Source organism: Lactuca virosa, chromosome 8 (assembly GCF_052849685.1).
Source record: "Lactuca virosa cultivar CGN04683 chromosome 8, Lactuca_virosa_CGN04683_v6, whole genome shotgun sequence".
Lineage (NCBI taxonomy): Eukaryota > Viridiplantae > Streptophyta > Magnoliopsida > Asterales > Asteraceae > Lactuca > Lactuca virosa.
The window spans coordinates 79,117,928-79,142,117 of record NC_136433.1 but is presented as its reverse complement, the minus strand read 5'-3'; the positions used below and the strand labels follow the sequence as shown (position 1 = coordinate 79,142,117).

Sequence of the window (24,190 nt, the reverse complement as noted above, 5' to 3'; positions counted from 1 at the left end):
GAAATTGGGAAACAACAAATGGACAGAGAGAATGATTTACAATCCATGTCTCAGTCCATATGATATCTAGAATGGAGGAATATATGATCACTGATCTAATGGACAAGTCATTGACAAAGGTCAGAGATCATCGGCAAGGTCAGAGTTCGACGGAAGCTTTTGAGAGCTACGATTGCCAATCGGTTCTTGAAGTCATACGCAATAATAGTTTTATACTTATCCAAGTGGGAGACTGTTGGATTAATGTCTAAGTCCATAACTATAATTGGTAAGACTTGACCCGACCCGGCATGGTCCATTTGGGTTGCATGGCATCATGCATTTGGATAGACTAAAATGAGAGAAATAACACTTAAGGTTTGTTAATATATTATAAGTTATAATATATTAATAAGATTATTTAATTAGTATTGATCAAGAATTAATCTAGAATTAATTAAGTGATCAAAAGAAGACTAATTAAATATATGGGTTGATTGTGTAAATCACCCATACTTGTATAGTAGGCTAATGCTCCATGGATTGTCAAGTTGGGCTAAAACCCATAAGATGCTCCATGGTATGTTTGAACCCATGGATCCAAGGAAATGGAAAGCCATGACAATTAGGGTTTACCCTAATTGTCACTAACTATATAAGCATCTTATTGTTGACAAAATCGGCCACTAGAATGATAATAAGGGCTAGCCGATTTTCATGAAGTGTGGATGTTCTCTCAAGTTATTCCAAGTGTATTTGGTGTTGTGTGAACCATTTGAGGTGTCACACTTGGGGCACTAGGCACTCAATCTTCATGAAGTCATTCTACATCAAAGAGGTATGTATTCTAACTTGTTATATTTCATATGAATCAAAGTTTTGGTATGCTAGTTAGTATAATACCTTGGATATTCATATTTGCATGTATAATAGAGAAAACATAGATCCAAGGTATTTAGGGTTGTATGTACACTTAGGAGTGTTAGAATGCTCAAAACCCAACAGGAATGAGATTTGAGTATTGGATTAAACTCACGCTCATTTGAATCACTTCATGGATTTTATCACGAGTGATCATGAGACTATAATATCTTATATTCTTCAAACCTAGAGATATGAGTTGTTGACTATGAGTTGGTTGTACATTGATTGTACGAAAACGCATCAGTAACTTGATGTTATAAAATGTGCCTTTGTGTATGATTCAACAAGTAGTTAGTACAAGCATATGAGTCCAAGTTTATCCATTCCTTTTACCCTTGGAGGGATAAAAGCGATATATGTGGGCCCCTCGATGATTTAGTGATGACACCCCTAAGTGCTTGGCCAAGCCTGGACTGATTTGATTTGTTCAATTAGTCAGTCGTCATAAATCGGAAATCGGGAAACAACAAATGGACAGAGAGAATGATTATAATCCATGTCTCAGTCCATATGATATCTAGAATGAAGGAATATATGATCCCTTATCTAATGGACACGTCATTTGACTAGGTTAGAGTTCGGCAGCGACTTTAAGAGCTCGATTGCTGGTCGGGATCTTAGAGTCATACTTGAATAATTGTTTTAGATTTATCCAAGTGGGAGACTGTTGGATTAGATGTCTAAGCCCATAACTATTATTGGTATGTACTTGACCCGACCCGGCATGGTCCATTTGGGTTGCACTTCACCGGAACAATTTCTATGGATAGTCTTTTGAGAATAGTATGTCTATGGTTTATTAATATATTATAAGTTATAATATATTAATATAAATCATATTATTTAATTAGTATTGATCAAGAATTAATTTGGAATTAATTTAGTGATCAAAAAGAGACTAATTAAATATGGACTCTTATATATATATATATATATATATATATATATATATATATATATATACACACACACACATATATATATATATATATATATATATATATATAATGGTCCAAGTTCATTTAGGCTGGGCTAAGCTTGCATGGATAGTCCATGGAGTTTTTTTTACCTCATGGATCCTATGGAAATGAAAGGTCATGGGTATTAGGGTTTACATGGATGTAACCCTAATCCACCATACTATATAAAGAGGTCCTTGGCATTTGAAATGTGCACTAGTGTGTGAAAAAAGAGGGCATAGCCGATTTGGACAAGTATATACTATTCTCTCAAGCTTTCCAAGTTGATTTGGTGATTTGTGATTCCATTTGAGGCTTCCACACTATTGGGGCTAAGCTCTTAAAGGATCAAGACTTCAAGCTCCATCAAAAGGTATGTCATCTAACTAGACTCTTGTAGTATAGTTGCTCCATAATATGCTAGTTAGGATGAAACCTTGGAATATTGAATATATGCATGTATAATAGAGAAAACATAGATCCAAGGTTTTAGGGTTGCATGTACACCATAGGAGTGTTAGATTGCTTAATACTCATCATAATTAGAGAAAACATAGATCCAAAGCTTTTAGGGTTGTATGTGCACCATAGGATGTTGTAGTATACCAAAACCCAACAAAAATAACTTGACAAAAATATAAATGAATACAAACCAGTAGCGACGTCAGGCGCTGCCATGGCCTCTTCTGCATTCAAGTTGAAGGCTCGACCTCTGGCCTTCGGGGCCTTATCCCTCTCCTGATGACCGTCAGTGATGAGCAAGGTCGCAGGATTTGGAGTCTACACTAATCTCGAGGCAAGAAATGGGCCATCAGCCTTCACATGACCCATATGGTTGCAGAAGAAGCAGACACAGAAACCTTTCGGATAATCCTTCGCAAAATGCCCATACTTTCCACACATGTAGCACATTGTACCTGTCTGAAAGGGACCCTCGTGATCCTTATCACACTTGTTGCAAGTGCGAATTCTCTAACCTCCCGATCTAGAATCGGCGAGTTTGAATCGCTTAGTCGCTGACTGCGACTGCTCTGAAACATGCCTCTTCTCTTTCCTCTGCGTGTCCATCTCACCCATTCTCACATTCGTCTCCAGCTCAATCTCCCTCTTCCTGTCATTGGACTGCAGCTCAGCAAATGTATGGTATTGGGATTTCTTCAAGAATTCTCTAATATCCTTCTTGAGCATACTCATGTATTAAGTCATCTGCACCTGCTCCGAGGAAACGTACTCTAGGAAGATATGGATATATCATGGAACATCTTGGTAATCTCGTTCACTGAATTTATCGTCTGCCTGAGCGATAAGTACTCCTGAGCCAACCGTTCTCTCTCTCTCTCTCTCTCTCTCTCCATCAATGGAACATACTAAGCGCGAAACATCTCATAAAACTACTCCTAATTCAATGCGGTCCGCTTCACAGGAGAATAACCCCGAGTCACAAACTTCCACCAGACGTACGATACGAAGTGAAGAAGGTTCAACATAAATCAAACCTTTAGATCCTTCGGGCATGAACTTGTATAAAAACATCCATCGACATCAGAAATCCATATCATAGTAGCAATTGGGTCCTTGACCCCAATGAACTCAGGGGGCTTCGTGTTGTTGAATTCCCGGTACTGTATCGAATCACTACCATGTGGTCTCGCAACAGGAACGGCTGCAGTGGCAGCAGCAGTAGTAGCCTCAGTGACGACGATTTAGCACTCATCGAACAGCTCAATCAACATGGTCTTAACAGACCCAAACATCTCTTGGATTGCCTCCCTCATCGTTGTGACCACCTCAGCAGCAACGATCCTACAGATCTCATCATCACTAGTACTCGATCTATCCGGATCGTTAGAGCAAGAACCACAGGTAATCATCACCATATTGAAACATGAAAGGAAAAAGGTCTAAGCCAAGCTATAACATACACATACACTATACACACTCCTACTAGTTCCTTAGTAGTCTCAGTACTCTTCCTGAGTCTTGTACAAATCCTGTGCTTTCAATAGTACAAACCGATAGTACATTCCACACATATCCGTATTTGACTGAGAATTCCTTCCAAGGTTCTAAGTCACTAAGCTACATCACACTAAGTGAATCAGAACACACACCCATATGCTTTAAAGAGCCACATATAACTACTAAGTACTCATCCTAGGTTTCTCTTTGACCACCTTCATGCACCGCTAGAAGTCTTCACTAATCTCCCCAATTGTTATGTGTATGTCAATCATAAATAATCCATGATCCGATAGACAGTCGAATACACGATTCCACCCAAGTCCACAACCAACATAGAACATGAAATAAGGCTAAACAAGGCATTCTAGGGCTATAAAATTCTAATTATGTACAACTATATAGTATACACATAGCAATTCACGATATTAATTTCAACACCCAACAAAGCATCACAAGCCATCTCCTAGGCTACACGACATCACAAAAATCAGGCAACGCAATCATGCAATTCCTGAGGGATCCTTAGCTTATAAAATAACATGCTTCTCTAACAACTCATATAACAGCAACTCAAATACAACATATAAAGCAAGTATGGACATTTTGGGAAATCACTTTTCTCGAGCGCCGACTGATTGTATATATCACATAATCTCTTTCCTTTTATAAGAATTAATCTTTTTGAAAAAGGTTTAAGAAAACTCTCAAATCCTTAGTTTGAGTCTGAAATAACATGAGTGTTCATCTTCCTCAAATCAGGGCTCTGATACCAATTAGTAACGTCCCATATTCACAACCTCATTTTCTTCATTTTTAAATTAGGTAAAATCATTGTTTCCATAACATCAAGTCAAGAAAAACCATGAGTATCAAAATACAATCATCCCAAAATCAGAGTATCATAATAATGCAGAATCATAATAGCTGCCGATGAGTGTGTACAGTCAAGTCTTCGTCTTCCAACGATGATCTGAAGTACCTGAAACACATTTAAATCAACAACTGTAAGCACGAAGCTTAGTGAGTTCCCTAAAATATCACATACAATACAACATAATTAACAACAATAAGTTATCAACGACTATGGGACTGTCAGTAGTCCTGAGGACTATGAGCAGTCCTAAGGGATCACAGTAGCCCTATGGGTAAGAAACCCGATGGGTTATCAGCAACCCTGTGGACTATCAACAGTCCTAGAGTTATTAGCAACTCAATAATACACATAACAACAATCAAAAAATAAGAATGAACTAGTCTAGCATGCACACTACTATGACATAGGTAATATAATGAAAATACTCACCTTGCAAATAATAGACTAACACACAACTCTCTGGAAATGAAGACTAGTACTATGAATCACCTAATCATCAATATAGAAGTACCCTCTTAATCTACACCCTAAAACCCTCAAGTTGACCAAACGTCAACTTCGTCAATAAATCAACGGTCAAAGTCAACGATCAAAGTCAACCCGGACTGACCTCCACATTGTGGCCTCCCATAAGCCACACCGTGGCAGCTACACGTCAAGAAAGTCATGTTGACCCCATCCACCACTTCCTGGCAAGCAGACTGCCACGTCGTGGGAACTTGTCTCTCGTAGCTTAATGGATTAAACTCTTAACCTTTAACCCCATGAGCTATAAATCTCACATTTGTACCTTCCCAAGGTCTTGATGTGAAACATCCCAAAAATATAGTCCAAAAATTTCGTTTTTTTAAATCATTAATTAATCCATAATTACTGAAACATCAACCATAATATCCCAAATGTCAAAATAGTATATCCATATCAATCCCATGTAAATAAATCTGAGTAAAATATCCCAGGCTAAAAGTTGTGGTGTGTGCCATGCAGTCATCCCGAGCTCTTCCCCTTGCTAGCAGAAGTACCTGAAACGAAAACTGAAAACTGTAAGCACGAAGCTTAGTGAGTCTCCCCAACTACCACATACCATACACATAATCACATAATAACATACATTAGGCCTTGCCCGCTACATCGGGCCCCGCCCGACATCGGACCGAAGTCCGGTATCGGCCCCGCCAACATCGGGCCCCGCTCGACATCGGACCTGTAACAACCTGTTATTTTCAAGTCTGTAAAAGTCAACCAAGGTCAACAAAAGTCAAAGTTGCTAAATAAAAGTTAAATTATTTGATTTGTAATTTATTAAGGCTAAATTAATATATTTTAATATATGGGAAATAACCTTATTTTGTATTTTTGGTAAAGAAATCAAATACACCAAAATCCGAGAACCCTCGCAATTCTTTCCCCTCGGACCAAAACGGGTTCTCCACCAAAAACCCCTCGCACCGCAAACCCCATTCTCGGCCGCAAACGTCCTCGCACAGCAAATCCTTTTTCGCTGAAAACATGCGAAGCCGACCTAGAGTTCTCCGCCGAAATCACTTCCCTCGGGTAGAGTTCTCCACCGAAAACCCCAAACCGACCCCCTTTTTCCTTCTTACTTAAGTAACCAAAAGGGGGGGATCATTCTCCATTTTTAAACATGCAATAAATGAAATTACCTTCATTTCTCTCCATATTAGCTAAATTCCAAGATCTTCAAATTAGTTACAAGTTTTGGTAAGTTTTATTTATAAAACTTTTATTAAACAACACACACACACAGACACACACACACAAACACACACACACACACACACATATATATATATATATATATATATATATATATATATATATATATTACTTGTATCATCTTAATCACACATGATTATGTGTTTAAAACCATTAGGATAACGATATCCTTCCCGTGTTCTAGCCCGAAGTCCTCATTTTCTACCCCGTTATCGAAACCGTTATCACATTTGAGGTGAGTTCATACCCCTACGTTTTTATGATTTTTCATTGTTTTAAGGGGGGGGGGGGATACAAGTGTAACACACGAAATTTGTGTTAATATCTAAATGTTTTCAATATTCGTTAATCGTTGCCGTTATTAAAATGATATATATATATATATATATATATATATATATATATATATATATATATATATATATATATAAATTATATAATTAGGGTTCAACATGCTTAAAATTGATAATTTGACTCCATTTCCTATTCCTTGTTTGATTGTGGGCTTGGGGTAGAATTATTTATTCGACTGTTTATTTAATCATAATTATATAAATATTATATTTATATAAGTATAAAATCATTTTAAACATGTTAAACAAAAATATAATTTTTGCAAACTATTTAATACCATTTGGGTATAAATATTGAATTTCACACGACAAACGTATTATAGATTTTTCGATTTAAACTTACCAAATTATTAACAATACAAAGGTTTTTATTTCAGTAAAACGCAAACATATAAGCTATAATAGGTATAGTTTATAGAACTTACATGTTACTTTTCAAGTCCAGATTACAATACGGAAAACAAACATATAAACTATAATAAGTATAGTTTATGGATCATATACACTACTTTACATATTCAGAATACATTACGGAAAACAAACATATAAACTATAATAAATATAGTTTATGAGATATAGTTATAATTTATTTATTTCAAACTAATTTTTCATTATTCTACGTGTAACCGTCAATATAGCATTTGTGAGACACACTTCACGTACTTATCTAAGTACCAACCAAGTCCTGAAATTATAACATGAGTCTCCTGGAGGGAGAGCGTGACACTTGTGTATAGATCTATACGGGACTGAAAATCCCACACCTGAGCTGCTTGCAACAGCTAGGCCGGCAGGCCTGTGGTGACAAATGTCGTACCAATTGCGACGCCTGAAGAACGTCGTGTTCAAGCCATCTTAGGTCATCAAGCCTGGTTATGATAACTCACAATTTGGTATTGAACAATATGATTAGTGTAAGAATAAGTAAACATCTTCACATAGTTTTATTAAATAATAAAACTATAATACAATATTTTACAAGTATAGCTGGTGAATCCATGTATTTACAATTACACAGTTTTCATACAAATACAAATACAGAATACTAAGTCAGTGCAGAGAAAACATAATTTTTATGGTTTCATATGGATTAAAACTATAGCATACTATATCTGTCACACCCCAAAACCGAGAACGGCGGAATACGTTCTGGGGTGGAGGACGTCATGTACAGTATCATAACAATGCATAATAGTAAAGACAAGCAACAACATCCATTGCATTAATATAATAATTGTAATACAAGCATGTTCTGTACAGTTTTAAGACACCAAAAGTATAATCAAAATAAAAGATGAGTCTTATATGTGCTCCATCTTCTCAAAAGCTGCATCTGTACCTGTCTACTGATGACCTGAGAATACAAGTTATTTTGAAAGAGTTTATCAGCATAAAGTTGGTGAGTTCATAAGTATTTAGTGTCATTGCTTGTATAAAATGTTTACAACAATGTAGCATGATAGTTGATATCAATGTTTGAAAATAGTATGCTCCCTAGAAAATCCTATATTTTCCAGTAAAAGTAGTCTTCTACCAAGACCCGGTTGGTTGCATGTTTGATCCTTTGAAAATGTAAAAGTTTTCCCAATGAAACTATCAGTATGAAAATACAGTTTTAGACTTTATTCATATAGAGTACTTGGGAAAATAATGCTTTACCCCAGCAGTGTCACTGCCGGCTTAATGTAATGAAAATGCGGATTCCAGGTAGTATTAAATGTACAATACACCTCGGGGAATCCGTTTTGCCTTTAATTCTTAAAGTGTTAATTAAAGGTATGAATGTGAACTCGTATGTAACCATGCTGATTGACGATCGAATAACTGATGACCCTCCGAGTCATATGTAGAAATGTGACATTCTGTCACCCCTTGGCCTTTTGGCTGGGACTGTAGCTATCAGTCGGGATGTGGGAGTGTCTGTCCCGTATAGATCTATACACACAATGCCCGCTCTCCCTCTAGGAGACTCTGGTTATACGGTGATACCACTGTGAGGTGTCGTATCGAGAAGTAGTATGTCACATTCTAATTATAATATATTTTCTTGTATATTGTATAATGTATTTCCTGGTATAATGTATAGAGTGTTCTCTTGGATAGCATATAGTATTCTCTTTGTATAGTATTTATCATGTATTGACTCATAACTGTACTGACTCTGGTAGATGTCATTGTAATAGGAGTAATGAGTAATATTCCTTAACTATACCTATTATAGTTAAATAGTAATGTTGGTTGCATGCCTTTGTTACACAAAGGTACTTAACTGAAGTCAAGACTTTTATATCCAACACAAATATATATGATATATATAACTAAGAATTCAATGACAATCGGACAAATAACAGAATACCCTAAGTCCACAACCAAACAAGGAACAGGATATAAGGTGAGCTATCAGTCCTAAGTCCTTCAAGTCTTACTTATATAAATACATTAGTATAGATATGGGTTTGAAAATAAAGCAAGTTTAAAAGGGTTTGAAAACAGTTTTGGTATTTGAAGAGTTTGATAAAAGGTTTGAAACACTTGAAAATCCCAAAGTTTGATGCTAATTTGAAAGCAGAAGCAAATCTTGTAGTCTGTTCTAGTTATTAATCACATATGATCAAAGCAATAACTAGAAATATTCAACTTGTATTCCCCCCCGTAAAAGCATTTAAAATCATTTAAAAGGTTAATTAAGGGGTATGAACTCACCTGCAGTGAGTGGATTGGATGGAAGTGCCGGGTAGGATGCTAGGTGTCAAGTGAGGACTTGAGCACACACACGGATCCTATGTAACATGTAGTGATACGTAAATGTATCTAATTAGTTATTTAATCACTAATTAAGCAAGTAAAGACACTCCAATGCATGAAAACACTTTGTTTCAAGTGCTAAGAGTGCTAAGGGTTGCATCTAAGGAGAGTAGGGCCTCACATTGGAGTTTACTCCTCAAATGGTGGCCCTTATGTGTGTTTACGGTTTCTGGACCATTTCCCCCATGAGTTTACGGCCGTAAACTCATGGAAATGGTGCATTTGTGTGTTTCAAGGTCCTATATCTCACAAGGAAGGGTTCTAAGTTCGAATCAAAGGCTTAGGAAGTGGTTTGGGCACAAAAGGACCCCTCATTGGAGTTTACGGTCCTTGGACCATCCTTGAGAGTTTACGGTCGTAAACACTTGGGTTTACGGTCGTAAACCCATGAGTTTACGGCCGTAAACTCATGTATGCCTCAATCTTTTCGTGTTTTGGTGTTTCTAGCTTATGCATGCAAGTTTCTAGCCTTTTATCCAAGCATTTGAAGGTGTTAGGGGCATCAAAACACCCTTTGGGGGTGTTTACAGTTTTGGGAGATCCCCAAACCGTAAACACATATGTTCTTGGGGTTTTGGATGATTTCCCATGGATTAACAAGTATACTAAGCAAATAACTAGCTAGAAGGAGTATACTTACTTATATGAAGCTTGTAAGAGTGTTTAGGACCCAAAAACACTAGTGTGTGTTCTTGGTGTTTTGAAGAACACTTGAAGATCTAAGTAAAAAAAAAAGAATCCATGGATGAAATGATGTATAAACACTAGATTAAGTGTTGTATGAAAGAATCTAGGAAGGAAACACTTACATTTTGGCGGATTTGAAGAAATGAAATTATGATACTTGAGAGAAAAAGCTTGGTGTTCTTGAGGTGGGAAGTGGAAAAATGAGGAAAAAGTGTGTAAACTCATGCTATATGCATGAGTTTTCGGGAAAATGGTGTTTACGGCCCAAACACCTCTTGTTAGGCCGTAAACACCTAGCTAAGGTGTTGGTTGTTTTGTTTGCTACACCTCACTAATAACGTCACTTCCTTTTTATTTAATCGTTTGACGAAATATAAAATAATACACCCAAACGGACTTAAATCCGGCCAAAAATATACTGAAATGTTTTTGAATATGATATGAAGTGTTTAACTGTAGAGATTATACAAATGAAAATTCCGGGTTGTCACAATATCAAAGTACAATAACATTTACACTTTTTGAGTACAACACATTACAATAGAAAATATAGGATTTTCTAGGAAAACATGTTTACATTTTCAAAGAACAATGACAGATTCAATTACAAACATGCTTATGAACTCACCAACTTAATTGTTGACACTCTTTTCAAAACTACTTGTATTCTCAGCAAATCAGTAAACAGGTACATCCACGAGTTTTTTGAGAAGACGGAGCATTATAGACTCGTGTCTTTTAACTTTTAATATACATTTTTGGTGTCAAGTATACAATTATTTGAACACATATGTAAAAACTTAGACTTTATCAATACATGGTTGTTGTACTTTGATTACTATTATTCAACTGTTGTGATAACGTACATGATGTCCTCCGCCCCCTGAACGTTTCCGTCGTTCCGGTTAGGGGGTGTGACAGGACCGAAGTACAACATCGGGCCCCGCCCGGCATCGGACCTATGTCTGGTATACACATTTTATATCAACAAGCATATAACATAAACACATAACATAAACATATAAGCATTCCTCGGGCTTGCCCCGACATCGGACCGAATCCCGGTACACATAAACAAAACATATAAGCTAAACATTCATCGGGCTTGCTCCGGCATCGGATCGAAGTCTGGAACACATAAACAAAAACATGCAAGAATCATGAAGACATCAAGCATACAAACATTCCTCAGGCTTGCCCCGGTATCAGACCAAAGTCCGGAATCATATAGACTACATAGGACTAACCTCGACATTGCAAACATACATAAATGGGCCGACCTTGGTGCCTTAGACCCGTTCCTACTGGAAGAGGACTCACCTCGCAAAGCTGACTGCTAAAATCTCGAGTAAGGAATCTCTGACGGCTGCTCCAATGACTCCTCGACTATCATTATCACAATAATCACTTAGTAAAAATCTGAGAATCCTTCTAAGGGTAAAATGACCATTTTACCCCTGGTCAAAGTCAACGTTTTGGTCAAAGTCCAAGTCAAAGTCAACCATCCAAGTTGACTCAACTCGTCGAGTCACCCCCATGACTTGCCGAGTTCTATAATCCATAAATCTTGAAATTGCGATCCAACTCGTCGATTCCCTTAGCAGACTCGCCGAGTTCTACCTTGTACAAAATCAAGACAGAACGTCATCAACTCGTCGAGTCCCTCTCTACACTCGTCGAGTTCCTTAGTCTTTTTGGGTTAACTTAAAGGATTAAGCCCCCCTTCTTCAGATTTAAACTCCATACTCTATCTACATACTGGAATGCCTTTTTAAGGGTAAAGTTTCTAACTTTAACCGTTACTAATCCTTCTTTAACGGGTTTAGCTCAAACCCTAGATCTTTAGGACATAGATCTTTGTCCAAAAGCCTTATCACTCCAAACTAAAGCATGAAAACTCAGATCTAGGTCCTAGACACTAAAAGAACACGCAAAGCCTCATACTTTCCTTCCATACATCGCTTTTTGGGGCACAAAAGGCCATAAAAACACCTTAGAGTTTGCATGAGGGCTTCAATGGCATAAAGTTTGCACCTTTATGCCTTAACAACCCTCAATGATCCCAGATCTGAAAGGATCCTAGCTTGGGACGTCCAAATCCCAAGGGTCAAGCTTCTTGGACCACAACCCTCAAAAAGTGGAAATAATGAGATCTAATGAACAAATGATCAAGTTAGAGACTTGATTACCAGAAATTGAAGGGAATGAGATGTTGCTTCTGGATCTATAATCTTCTGTTGGAGTCCTCAAGCTTCTTCTTCTTCTTCTTCTTCTACAAGCTTCAAATCACACAAGAACACTGAAAAATGGCTCACACAATCACACAATGCTCTAGGGTTTCGTGGATTAGGGTTTGGGACTAGGAGGCTGGAAATGAGGCCAAAAGGTGGTGATTAAGATGCTTAAATAGGGTGCAAAACCCCAAAATTAGGGTTTCACTCTGGCAGATCTACTCGCTGATTCGAGGGCTCTCGACTCGTCGAGTAGATAGTTTAAATCCCATGTCCAAAACTCATTTCTACTTGACGACTCTGGGGCTTCTAACTCATCGAGTAGCTCTATTAAAAATGAATAATTTATAAATAAAAACGTACCAGAAACCAGGCGTTACATGATGGATAAAGTTTCCAACTTTATCCATTAAGACATCCCAATAGGACAAGATCTTAAATCCTAAGTTGTTAATGGTTGCATCTATTGCATGGACATTAAACTAATTCAGGAAAGTCCCATTTCTAACCACCACCATGGTCTAGAACTCGAACATAAAGGTTATGGAGTTCACTCAAATGTTAAGAACAAGAAGACATGGACCAAAAAGCTCACAAAATGACATAGAACTAGATCTATAGATCTAATGATGAAGGTGAATACTTTATACCTCCAAAAGACCAAAAATGTGATGAAGATACAATATCGAAGTTGGAACCAAGCAGACAAGAACTAAAACGGACCCCCACTTCCTCCAGCCTTCACAAAAGTGGTTTCACACACTAAAAACATACATATGGAGGCTAGGGTTTGGATGGGGTATGATCTTAGAGGGTGGAGGCTACAAAATGAGGCAACCCTAGGAGTTTGTACCCTTAAATAGGACATAAACCCGAAGATCTTGGGTTTTGAGCCAAAATAGCCACCACGTCGTGGCAAAGGCTTTGGCACATCGTGGCGCTTCACGGCTCCACATTCCTTAATCAGATGATGCCACGTCGTGGGGCCTTAGTTGCCACGTCGTGACCCACCCAAAATCCTTAAAATTTATATAAGAATAAATTAAACTCGAAAAAAGGCATTACTTGGAAAATAGATGTTACAAAATCGAATCTGTATATAGTGCTTCTTTCATCTCATATTTCAAAAGCAAAGACAGATTTTATAAAAAAAAAAATCACACATTAATACTATCAATTCACAGCTTAATACAGTTAATTCACAGTTTAATATACAAAGTTCATAGCTTAATACAATAAATTCATAGTTTAATACACAAAAATTATACATTCGAAACCATATTCTCAACTTAAAACTTATATTTCAAGATTTTAATTAACAGTTTAATAAAGCAGTTTAGGACTCTCATTTACAATATTCATAGCTTAAAAACATACTTTACTTTGTTGAAGCCTTTCATTAAACAACTTGAGTGCACCACACAAATTCATAATTTAATAGAGCATTTCAAGACTTTCATTCACAATTTAATAAATTAGTTCAAGACTCGCATTCATAGTATTCACAACTTAAAAACATATTAATTCACTCATTCACTATTAAAATTACTTTAACATAACTAAAAAAAGTTGAAACATTAAAACATCAAAATTCACAACTTTAAAAAACTAATTTCACATTATTTGTTAAAACACTAACATAATAACATACATTCTAAATTTAATTCACAACATAACTGTAACACCCCATTTATTGAATAAATAAACAAAAAAATTAATGAACGAATAGTAGCCCTAAAATCAATAATTATATAACAAGGGTTGGTCTCGAGGAGTTAATTGTCACGGTTTTAGAAGTTGGGGGTTAAAAGTGTAAGTTCCGAGATTTATTTTGTAAATATTTATGGAAGCAGGGGCTAAAGAGTAAATTCTGGACCTAAATTGAAAAGGATTTGTAGAGGGAGGGGTTGATTGGTAAAATTCAGACTTGATTTGTGAGGATTTTAGAAGGTGGGGTTTACATGGTAAATTATGGGCTATGATTAAAAGGAAATTTTATGGGGAGGGACCATTTCTACCATTATGGCATTGAGTTTAGAGTGGGGATCGGGTATTTATGCAATGAGAACCCTAACCCTAGTGACCATGATACAACTGTCACCTCCTTCCTTATGCCTCCCACCACCGGCGACCACCCTTCTTCTTCGACTTCCGGCGTCGAAGCCACCACCACGAACCTGCTGCTGCCGCTATATCCGGTCCCATGCCACCGGTGAAGCCGGGAATCGGAGTTGGATGTTACGGAGGTCACTGTCGTCGCCGCATGCCGCCGGGAAAGGACGATTGTGTTCGATTTTTTCCATCGGGTGTGCTTCTTTGTGTTGTACCGCGTGTAGTGATGGGTTGTACCGATTTGAAGTCGTATGTGGGTGACATGTTGGCTGGAAAATGCAATAAGGCCACCATGGCAGCCAACCATGGTGGTTGTCGCCGTGAATGCTCCCCTGCCGCCGTTTAGACAGCCGCTGCCGCCTCTCCATGGTTCTGTCGTCGCCCAACGCCACCAGGTGGGTGGCTGTGTTACTGTTCCGAGCATAGAGTGTGGGTGTTTTATATTTCAGTGATGCAGGGTTGGGTTTGAGTGGTCGGAATACGAGAATAGCCACCACCACCACCGTGAGGTGGTGCTGCCGCCATGTACCACCGCCGGCCATCACTAGAGTGGTTGTGTGTGTGTTTATGTTAGTGAGTGTATGTGTTATTGGGATTTGTGTTGTAAACTGCAATAGTGTCGGAATAATGAAAAGAAAACTCAAAACCACCACCGTAGGGTGGTGGCTACCGCCTCCTGCCGCCACCAACCGTCGTGTTGGGTGGCGGTGTGCTTTGCATGTGTTGGATCACTTTTGGGATGCTTGGACTCGATTGGACTAGAACCCTAACCACCACCATGAGGTGGTGGCCGCCGCCGTGAGGCGCCGTTGACCACCACTACCCGAGGTGGTAATGGGTGGTGACCGACTAGAGAAACCCTAATGGGCCTAATGAAACCCTAGTGGGCCTATTGAAACCCTAATTGATCTAAAGATTTAGTTTTAGGCCTATTGGGCTATGATTGGGTTGGAAAACCTAATTAGGGTTTAGAAAACCCTAATTTTGGATATATGGGCCTTGGACTTATCGGGACCCACATTTGGGCCATTGGAATGGAATTGTGAATTACACCCAATCACACCATATGATTTATCTAGTAGAGTGATGGACTTAGTGGATTAAGTCCTTAATGGGTTAAGTGAGAAACTCTTAACCATAATCGTCATTTTATGTGAAAACCCTAATTTCACTTGGGCTTTGAGTTGGGCCTTTCTATTGGGCTTTGGTGATTGGGATATTGATGGGCTATCCAAGAACAATCATATGGACTAGAATAATTTAATGGGCTTTAGGGTAAGGCCCATGTGAGTGGTTTGCGCCCAATTTGGAAAATTGGGCCATAGATGAGCCATAAATGGGCCTTTATAATTATGAGATATTGGGCCATTAGAAATGCCAAATGTGTGGACTGGACTAAATAATTGGGCCTTAGAATAAGACCATGTAAAGGTTTGGGCCCAATTTCGAAAATTGGGTCATATGTTGGGCTTTGACTCATAGTTAACTTTTGGGCCTTTGGATTGGGCATTGGGCTTGAATCGAGCTAAGATAAGGGTAAAGCAGTCTTTTACCACAAGCATGGACTTATGGGTATATGTTGGAACCCAATTACTGATTGGGTGTTATTTTGATGATTGACAGTTCGAGAACCTGTCATCCAGCAGCTAGAGTTTTGTCTACAGGACTTCAGCAGTGTGAGGTGAGTTACCTTCCAGTAGAAGTTGATCTAAGGCCACAATTCCGCCCCACTAGTAGGAGATGTTTGTTAGATGATTGTCTTTGTGATAATTGTCTGGTATGCCACTATCTGTTATGTTTATGTGTTAGTATGATATGCTATTATGTGGTAGTGGTATGGGTGAAATAGTCCCCGATTACCGGTTAAAAGATACCGAAGGGGTAGGTCGGGCACCCAGATATGCCTGATAGTATATTTATGTATGTTATGCTATGTTCTTATGTGGTAGTGGTAGGGGTGAAACAGTCCCCGGATACCGGTGGAAAGATACCGAAGGGGTAGGCCAGCACCCAGATATGCTAGGCAGTTACCGGTTGAAAGATACCGAAGGGGTAGGCCAGCACCCAGATATGTTAGGCAGTTACCGGTTGAAAGAGACCGAAGGGGTAGGTCGGGCACCTAGATATGCCTGGCAGTATATTATTGTATGGTATGTGGTGTGATGGGGGAACTCACTAAGCTTCGTGCTTACGGTTTTCAGTTTTGGTTTCAGGTACTTCTTTTTCAAAGGAAAGGAGTCGGCTTGATCGCAGCGCATCACACTATGTTTTCCGCACATGAGATCTTTGGGATTACACTCTGATATGGTTTTATGATAATATGTTTTGATTATTGACACTTTGGTTTTGACATGAGATATTATTATGAATGTTTTTATACTATTTGTTTTATATAATAACTTAATTAAAACGAAATTTTTGGTCTTGAATTTTGGGATGTTACAATAACAACTATAAACATAAGTTGTGAATGACAATTTGATGTAAATATTGTAACAAATAAGAAAACAAACATGGATTCACAAATTATTAACAGAAAAACTATGATTAGCAAAAATAAAAAACAAATGAGAGATAAAAATATTAAATTCACAACTTAACAGAAGAAAAACAATAAAAACAAAAATCTACACACCTTATGCACATATCTGTTGGCGTTTCAACAGAGATCTGAGAGAAAGAGACGGAGATGAGTTGGCGGTGTTTCATTAGAGAAACAAGGCAACAAAAGTGATGGCGATTGACGACGATTTTAGATATGGTCACTTAATCTCACTAAAACTTATAGATTTGGAGGTGTAAATTGTAGATTTAGAGGAAAAAACCATACATCTATCAAGGGAAATCATAGATCTGGACCAAACCACCTCAGATTTAATAAAAACAATGGCTTTTGAAGGTCGACAACAGGGAGCGACAATTGGTGGAGGAGGTGGTGGACCAGATCTAAACAGATTTGGTGGTGTTTCATGGAAATCGAGAGAAAAAGGTGGATGCGAAATGGAGATGTGTCATCGAAGCAACATCTTAGGAGATCTAAGGTTAAGATGGTGGATGAGGTTTACATCAGTAGTAGGACCGCCATTGGCGATGGAGTTAATTAACGAAGAAGATGTACGAGATGTGGATAGAGAGATGGATAATGATTGTGGGGAAGACAGTGGTGGTTGGTGGCAACGTCGGAGGTAGATTGGCGGTGGAAATGTGTTGGAGATAATAGGGAGAGGAAGAGATTGATATGTTTGGTGTGTGTGTGTGTGTGTGAGAGAGAGAGAGAGAGAGAGTGTGTGTGTGTGTGTGTGAGTGAGTGAGTGAAAGGGATGAGATTTTGTAGATCTAATGTTTTGATCTGTGGTTTTTAAATTTCATATCTAATAATGTGTTTGTGAAAATGAGCTTAGACTTCATTTTATTTATAATCACGTCATTCTCTTTTAACAATAGATGTACAAAAATGCTTTTTGTAAGAGTTACCAACATCTATTCAAAATAATTATTGTGTTATTGTATGCATAAATGTGGGCCAATCAATTTTACTTATTTTAAGTAAGTGATTATTACATATTATTGAATTAAATATAATTCAAAAATACCATCTATTCTAACTAGAAGGGTATCTTAGTCAATTAATATAGATTTAATAACGGAAATTTGTATATTTTAAGGAAAATTGCATATTTTAAGGGAAAATAGATTCTATTAATTTTAAAAATCTGATTGTATGGATGATAATTCTCCTAATTCGTAGCATTCTGACGGAATATGTTTATCAATATATTGAAAATAACAAATATGATTGAACCATACAAAAATACACATTCTGACATAATATATATTTTTATTTAATGAACTTCTTGAAGAATAACAAACTTTTGGATACAAGTTAAAAAAAATTTCATTACATTCTTAGAAAAGAAAAAAATTTATATACTATTCTACGAGAATGTTACACTTATTAAGAACAAAGAAATAAAATATATAAATCATTCTACCAGATTATACTATTACATATATTTTTTTTCATTATATTGTATATTATTCTGCTGGAATAATCCATTCTTTTTGGAAGATTGGTGGTCATTGTTCATCTTCATCCCATACAATGTTCATCTTCAAGATTCTATTCTGACAGAATCGGAATTCAAGATTCCATTCCAGTAGAATGTTGTAAGATTCATATGTACCATGTTTTGCTTTGATATCTCTCATTTCATTCCCAGCCAAGAAAACAAAAACATTCGTGTTCTTCATTTCATGTGTACCTGCAAATGAGAAATACAACCACCCATTGATATTGCTTAATCTTCTTTCCATGGCAATTTCAAGCAATAATCCTAGGGTTAAATGATCGACCTAACAACATATCTACGCCTCATCCCTCACCATCATCTAACAGTGATGTATAGATTAAGCCATGTATCAAGTAACACAAATAACGAACTCATAAATTATTTTTGTGTTCTTCAAGAATTTGAACATAAAAAATCATCACAACACTGATAATAAAAGTTGAAACTCCGCTGTCCACACCATGCATGATAAAAGGTTGGATCCACCCATGCTTACAATTTGCATTTTTCTGTAGGAAGTAAGATAATTATAGCATATGTATGATAATAGAACATGAAGGCTACTTAAAAATTACTTCTTCAAATCAACAACAAATATCATATACACACAAATAAACCATATAGTATTAAGAAATTCTATCAACACCAATGTATATGTAATAAATAAATAACTACTACTACACAGAAACTCATATTTGAACTAATTCCTTGTTACAAATTCTAAAACATCAACCCAAAACTCAACTGCTGGTTCGATATAAATCCAGAAATTATCATCAACGAACAATGGTTTTAGTGAATAAATGATCATTCTGGTCAATTTTGGGTACAAGGAGTCAACCAAACAACAGCACAGTGCAGTAAAAAGCTTAATCTATGATTTTTAATCTGTGTTTAGTAAGTAAATCATACCTTAAATCAAGCCTTACGACTTTCGCTTCCTTTCTGTTGTGTTTTACACCAAATCGTCCCAAATATTATGAGAGTTCGTGATCGATTCTTTCAAATCGACTGAAACGAGTAACCTCCATGACCTAATCAACTCCAACAAAGAAATCAAGAGTAATGACTCATTAACCTAGACAAAAACAACATCAACTAAACCAAACTATAGCATAATGAGATGATTACCTGTTAGCATCTTTGATATCATAAATGTAGATGAAAAGGAAACAGAAGAAAATGGAGATACAATGTGATCGAGAGAGAGATCAAAGATGAAGGAGGTGAACTTGGCCGGAGAAATAGTTGCGATCAATGGTGGCTACGTGGTTGGAGAACTGGAATGGTTTAACGAGGGGAGGAATACTGTCGCAGTTGATGAAGACGAAGGGTCTCCTCCCAAGCTTAAAATCAAATTAACATCCACGTTACTACCTCTAGAAGTGCCCTCCCCAGGCTGCAATCGAAACTTTCCTCCGTCATCTTCTTTCAATCATCTTCAGATCGATCTAAAGGAATCAAATCACATATATCTCTTTCTGCTCTCTTGATTTTGCCCTAATTAACTTTTTTGTATTGAAACAGGCCATCCCAGATTCAGTTGCAGGACTCATGAATCTCGAGGCACTTGATGTTTCTGCTAATCTATTTGAAACACTACCAGATGCCATCAGATCGCTAAAGAAGTTGCAGAGGGGGAATAGAAACGAGCTAATCGGAAGCGAAGAGGAAACGAGAATTCCAGTTTCAGCAAACCCACCGATCAATTTGAATGATACAAAGGATCGATAAATCTGGATGTGGATTTTAATAGGGTTAATAAGAAACCGATCCTAAAATAAAGGGACTATTTATAGAATTGATTTACCAAATTACTAAATTACCCTCATTGATTTATTTAATTATTTAATTTTTTATTTAATTTTGATTGACACACATTTATGCATACAATAACACAATAATTACTTTGAATACCTGAACCTAACTCTCTCTCTCTCTCTCTCTCTCTCTCTATATATATATATATATATATATATATATATATATATATATATATATATATATATATATATAACATGATTTTCTATTAAAAAATAGAACAATAGTAATTGAATCCTTAAATATGAACAATAAAAAACTCTACACGTAAATATATATATGATACGAATATATAACTAAGGTTTTGTTGGGAAACATAATTCTGAATTTGAACCTGATATCACACAATTAGCTCGAGATTGGTACTCCTCTCTTTATGGTATCGATACGGGTGGATTCATAGACAGGTAAACCACTTGGATAATAACCCAAATCACAATTTGTTAACTCAAAAAGATCAGAGCTTGAATCACTATCTCCTCCGTCTTCATCACTAAACCTCTTGAATTCTTTGATGTCTTCTCTTGAAACATACTTATGCGCATGATGTTCTTCTTGTTTTTCCTCAAAAGTCTTTACGTTTTCCACAAACCTAGTTCCAAAACTCATCTTTTTTTCAGAAAGATCACTCTTGATGCTGAAATTTTCGATCTTGTTGAGGGTGGCATGGATGGGCATTTTCGTAATTTGACTTGGAGGGTGCTTGAGATCTGAATAGCTTCTGGTGGTTTTTGTGGGTGTGTGTACCATATGATAAGGAGGTGGTGTTCTAAAGCCTGAACTTCTTGAGGTTGAAATCAAAGATTTTGAATCACTCGTGATGGTAGTGGTGGTGATGATGCTGGAATTACTGTTTCCACTCGTGAAATGACTAATGCTACTCCTTCTCTTCCTTCTCCAACCACCAGGACCCTCATCTTCATCCTTGGTTGACTTTGTATTTGACTTAGACTTTGACTTCTTTGAAGACGTTTGGTTAAAGAGAGAATTCAAGAAATGGGCCAATTTCCCTCCAGGTGAGCTTGGATGCTTGGACTTCTTCTCATTGTTGACCATCATGGAATTATCCATCAACATGGCTTGCAAAGGAATGGAATTCTCTATATTTTTTGGCATGTCAAGACTCATTCTTCCCATAGGCCTTATGCAAAACTTTTGTGTACTGTTTCCGATAACCCTAGCTTCGCCAATGACGTTTTTACAGGTGCCATTAATGTTTTCAGTGGCACCTGAAAAATAACGAGCCGCCTCAAACACATCGAGCTCTCCTGAACCGTTCCTGTGTCGGAACGGTTCCTTGGGTTGGGATGTAGGTGGAATTTTGATGGACATTGTTGATGTAAAATAACGAACTTTGCTTGAGAGAGTATATACAAATAAGATCTAAAAGACTAAAAGCTACCCACAAATCCAAATTGTATTACTAACTCTTAATATATTGAATACAAGGTAGCTTATATCAACTTTAAGAGGAGTGATGAAAAGGGTGGTGCAATGGAATGATTTAGGATAGTGGTGGTATAGTAGATAAGTGTGAGTAAAGGTTTCTTTTTATAGAATTTTGTACCTCCTCAACTTGTTCAAGTCTACTGGACATCCGGTGGGTATTGTTTCCTTTTTCGTATTAACACATATTAAATAATATGTTAGTTCGGATAAATGAGGTTTAAAAATAGTTTAAGAAAATTTTAGCATAAATTCGAAAAATGAAGGAAAAGTCAATGAAGGGTAAATTTACAGAAAATTTAATAGCCTATAATTATTTCAATACTTTAAATAAATAGAAACAAATTATAATGCCCAACATCGTAATAAAGATACTAGTATATAATGCATGATGTACAAGTTCATGTTACAAATAGTGTGGTTGGCAAAGGCACATCGATAGTTGTGGATTATGGTGGTTTGTGTTAGGAAAAAAAGCTCCAGTAGAAGTGGAACAACCATGAGGGTTGGAGCGTAGAGGGACAAGTGGGGTAGAAACAAGAATGGAGAACAAAGGGTTTTCACATCATTTTTTTCCTTAGTGGTTTTAAAGCTTTAACTCTATGCTATGTGTTGTGGGGGCAGAGTGGCAACATGTCCATGGCATCGAACAATAACCACCGTGACTATCTTGTTTTAGCATTAAAATGACTTAATATTAATACTAAAAGTTTTTTTTGTCTAACAGTAAGGAGTAACTCTCTTAAGTTAAAGTTAATGGGTTTAAGACATAAATGATATTTATTAGTAGATTAATTTGCTGTTAAAAAAAACTGACTTAATGGTGATTACTTGGTATCAAACAATGTAAATAGAATTAATTGTGAGTATCTTGTTCTAGCATTAAAATAGTGTTGGAATTTATGACTATCTTATTCTAGCGTTAAAATGGCAAAATGATAATCACTTGATATTAAACACTCTAAATAAAGTTGACCTTGATTCGAATCCTATAAGATTGAAATTTGTAGACTTGTAGTGGTCCGCCTTTCGAAAGAAAAGATGGATTGATCGGAACTATAACACAAAAGAGGTGAATGGTTCCCTCTACCAATGTTTTAAAAACTGGTTTGAACCGGTCGGTCGAACCGGTTGGACCGGGAACCGGGAGAGGGAGCGGTTCAACTATCACCGGTTTTACATTGATTTCTAAACCGGATTGAACCAGTCGGTTTTTAGATAAACCGGTTGAACCGGTTAAACCGAATAAAAACACATGAAAAAAGAATCATTTACATAATAAACTTTGGTGATTTTTTTCAAATCTATTTAGTTTTCTCTAAATAAAAACATACGGTAAATGTTATAAATTCTTTTGATGTGTTTGTATTCATCAAAAACTATATTTCGTTTCGGTATTATACTTTATTTTCTTTTTGACGTATATGGATTGATATAAAACACTAAAACTTATGGTTATGTGTTATTTTAATGTATTTGGATTCATCTACAACTTATTTTTATGAGTATTTTTAATGTTTGAACTTGTAAATATCAAATTCATAATTTCTATATATATATATATATGTAGGAAAATAGAAAAAAACATGAAAAATATAGAAACCGGTTCACCTGGCGGTTGAACCGGGAACCGGTCACCATACCGGTTCAATTAAAAAACCGGTTTTTAAAACATTGCCCTCTACGACTCAAATGGTAAGGTCAATGAAAATCTATTTAAGTTTGTGTTAAATACTTGCTATATTAGAAAGTTGAAATAAGCAAATGTGTATTTTATAAATAATTATGGGTACGAAAGCCAGACGTATACTTTAAGAAACTAAAATCTAGAGAAAATCAAGATTAATTATTATGGATGCACTATATAAACAAAATAATTAACAAAAAATGATGCTTACACTTATTATTTTTAAAATATTTTGTCTGATACTCTTTTGTACATCTTTATATTTAAAGTATTTTTTTAAAACTAGTTAATCAATTAAAATGATTATATGATATTCAACACATTTATTAAACTAAATTATTAAAATATAATATGATTTGAACTAATCCCAACTGGCCAAACTAATAAATAAAATATAATTTGATTTGACTTAAGTAGTAAATTAGCCGAAAATAATTTCGACATATACCTACAATGTTCAAGCTCATGTTATCAACTTGGTTGAACTCGTATCTAGGGGTGAGCAGAAACCGAACCGAAACCCAAAACAACCGAAATAACCGC

At 36.5% G+C, this 24,190-nt stretch overlaps 1 protein-coding gene and 1 long non-coding RNA gene across 2 annotated transcripts; both read right to left on the bottom strand.

Annotated features, from left to right (window-relative positions):
* Positions 1 to 18,474: 18,474 nt before the first annotated feature.
* On the bottom strand, positions 18,475 to 19,817 carry LOC145132179 (uncharacterized). Its single transcript, XR_013717894.1, has 2 exons — positions 19,606 to 19,817; positions 18,475 to 18,885 (listed from the first exon to the last, which is right to left on the bottom strand). It is a non-coding gene; the product is annotated as an uncharacterized LOC145132179 (long non-coding RNA).
* A 942-nt stretch (positions 19,818 to 20,759) lies between these two features.
* LOC145132178 (protein BIG GRAIN 1-like E) lies at positions 20,760 to 22,054 on the bottom strand. The gene has a single exon (XM_079066879.1). The coding sequence runs from the start codon at positions 21,844 to 21,846 to the stop codon at positions 20,863 to 20,865; it is 984 nt and encodes a 327-aa protein (XP_078923005.1). The 5' UTR covers positions 21,847 to 22,054; the 3' UTR covers positions 20,760 to 20,862.
* Positions 22,055 to 24,190: the final 2,136 nt, after the last annotated feature.

Bases quoted from the DNA above. Each gene is read 5' to 3' on its own strand.
- LOC145132178 (XM_079066879.1), bottom strand. From the start codon at position 21,846: ATGTCCATCAAAATTCCACCTACATCCCAACCCAAGGAACCGTTCCGA.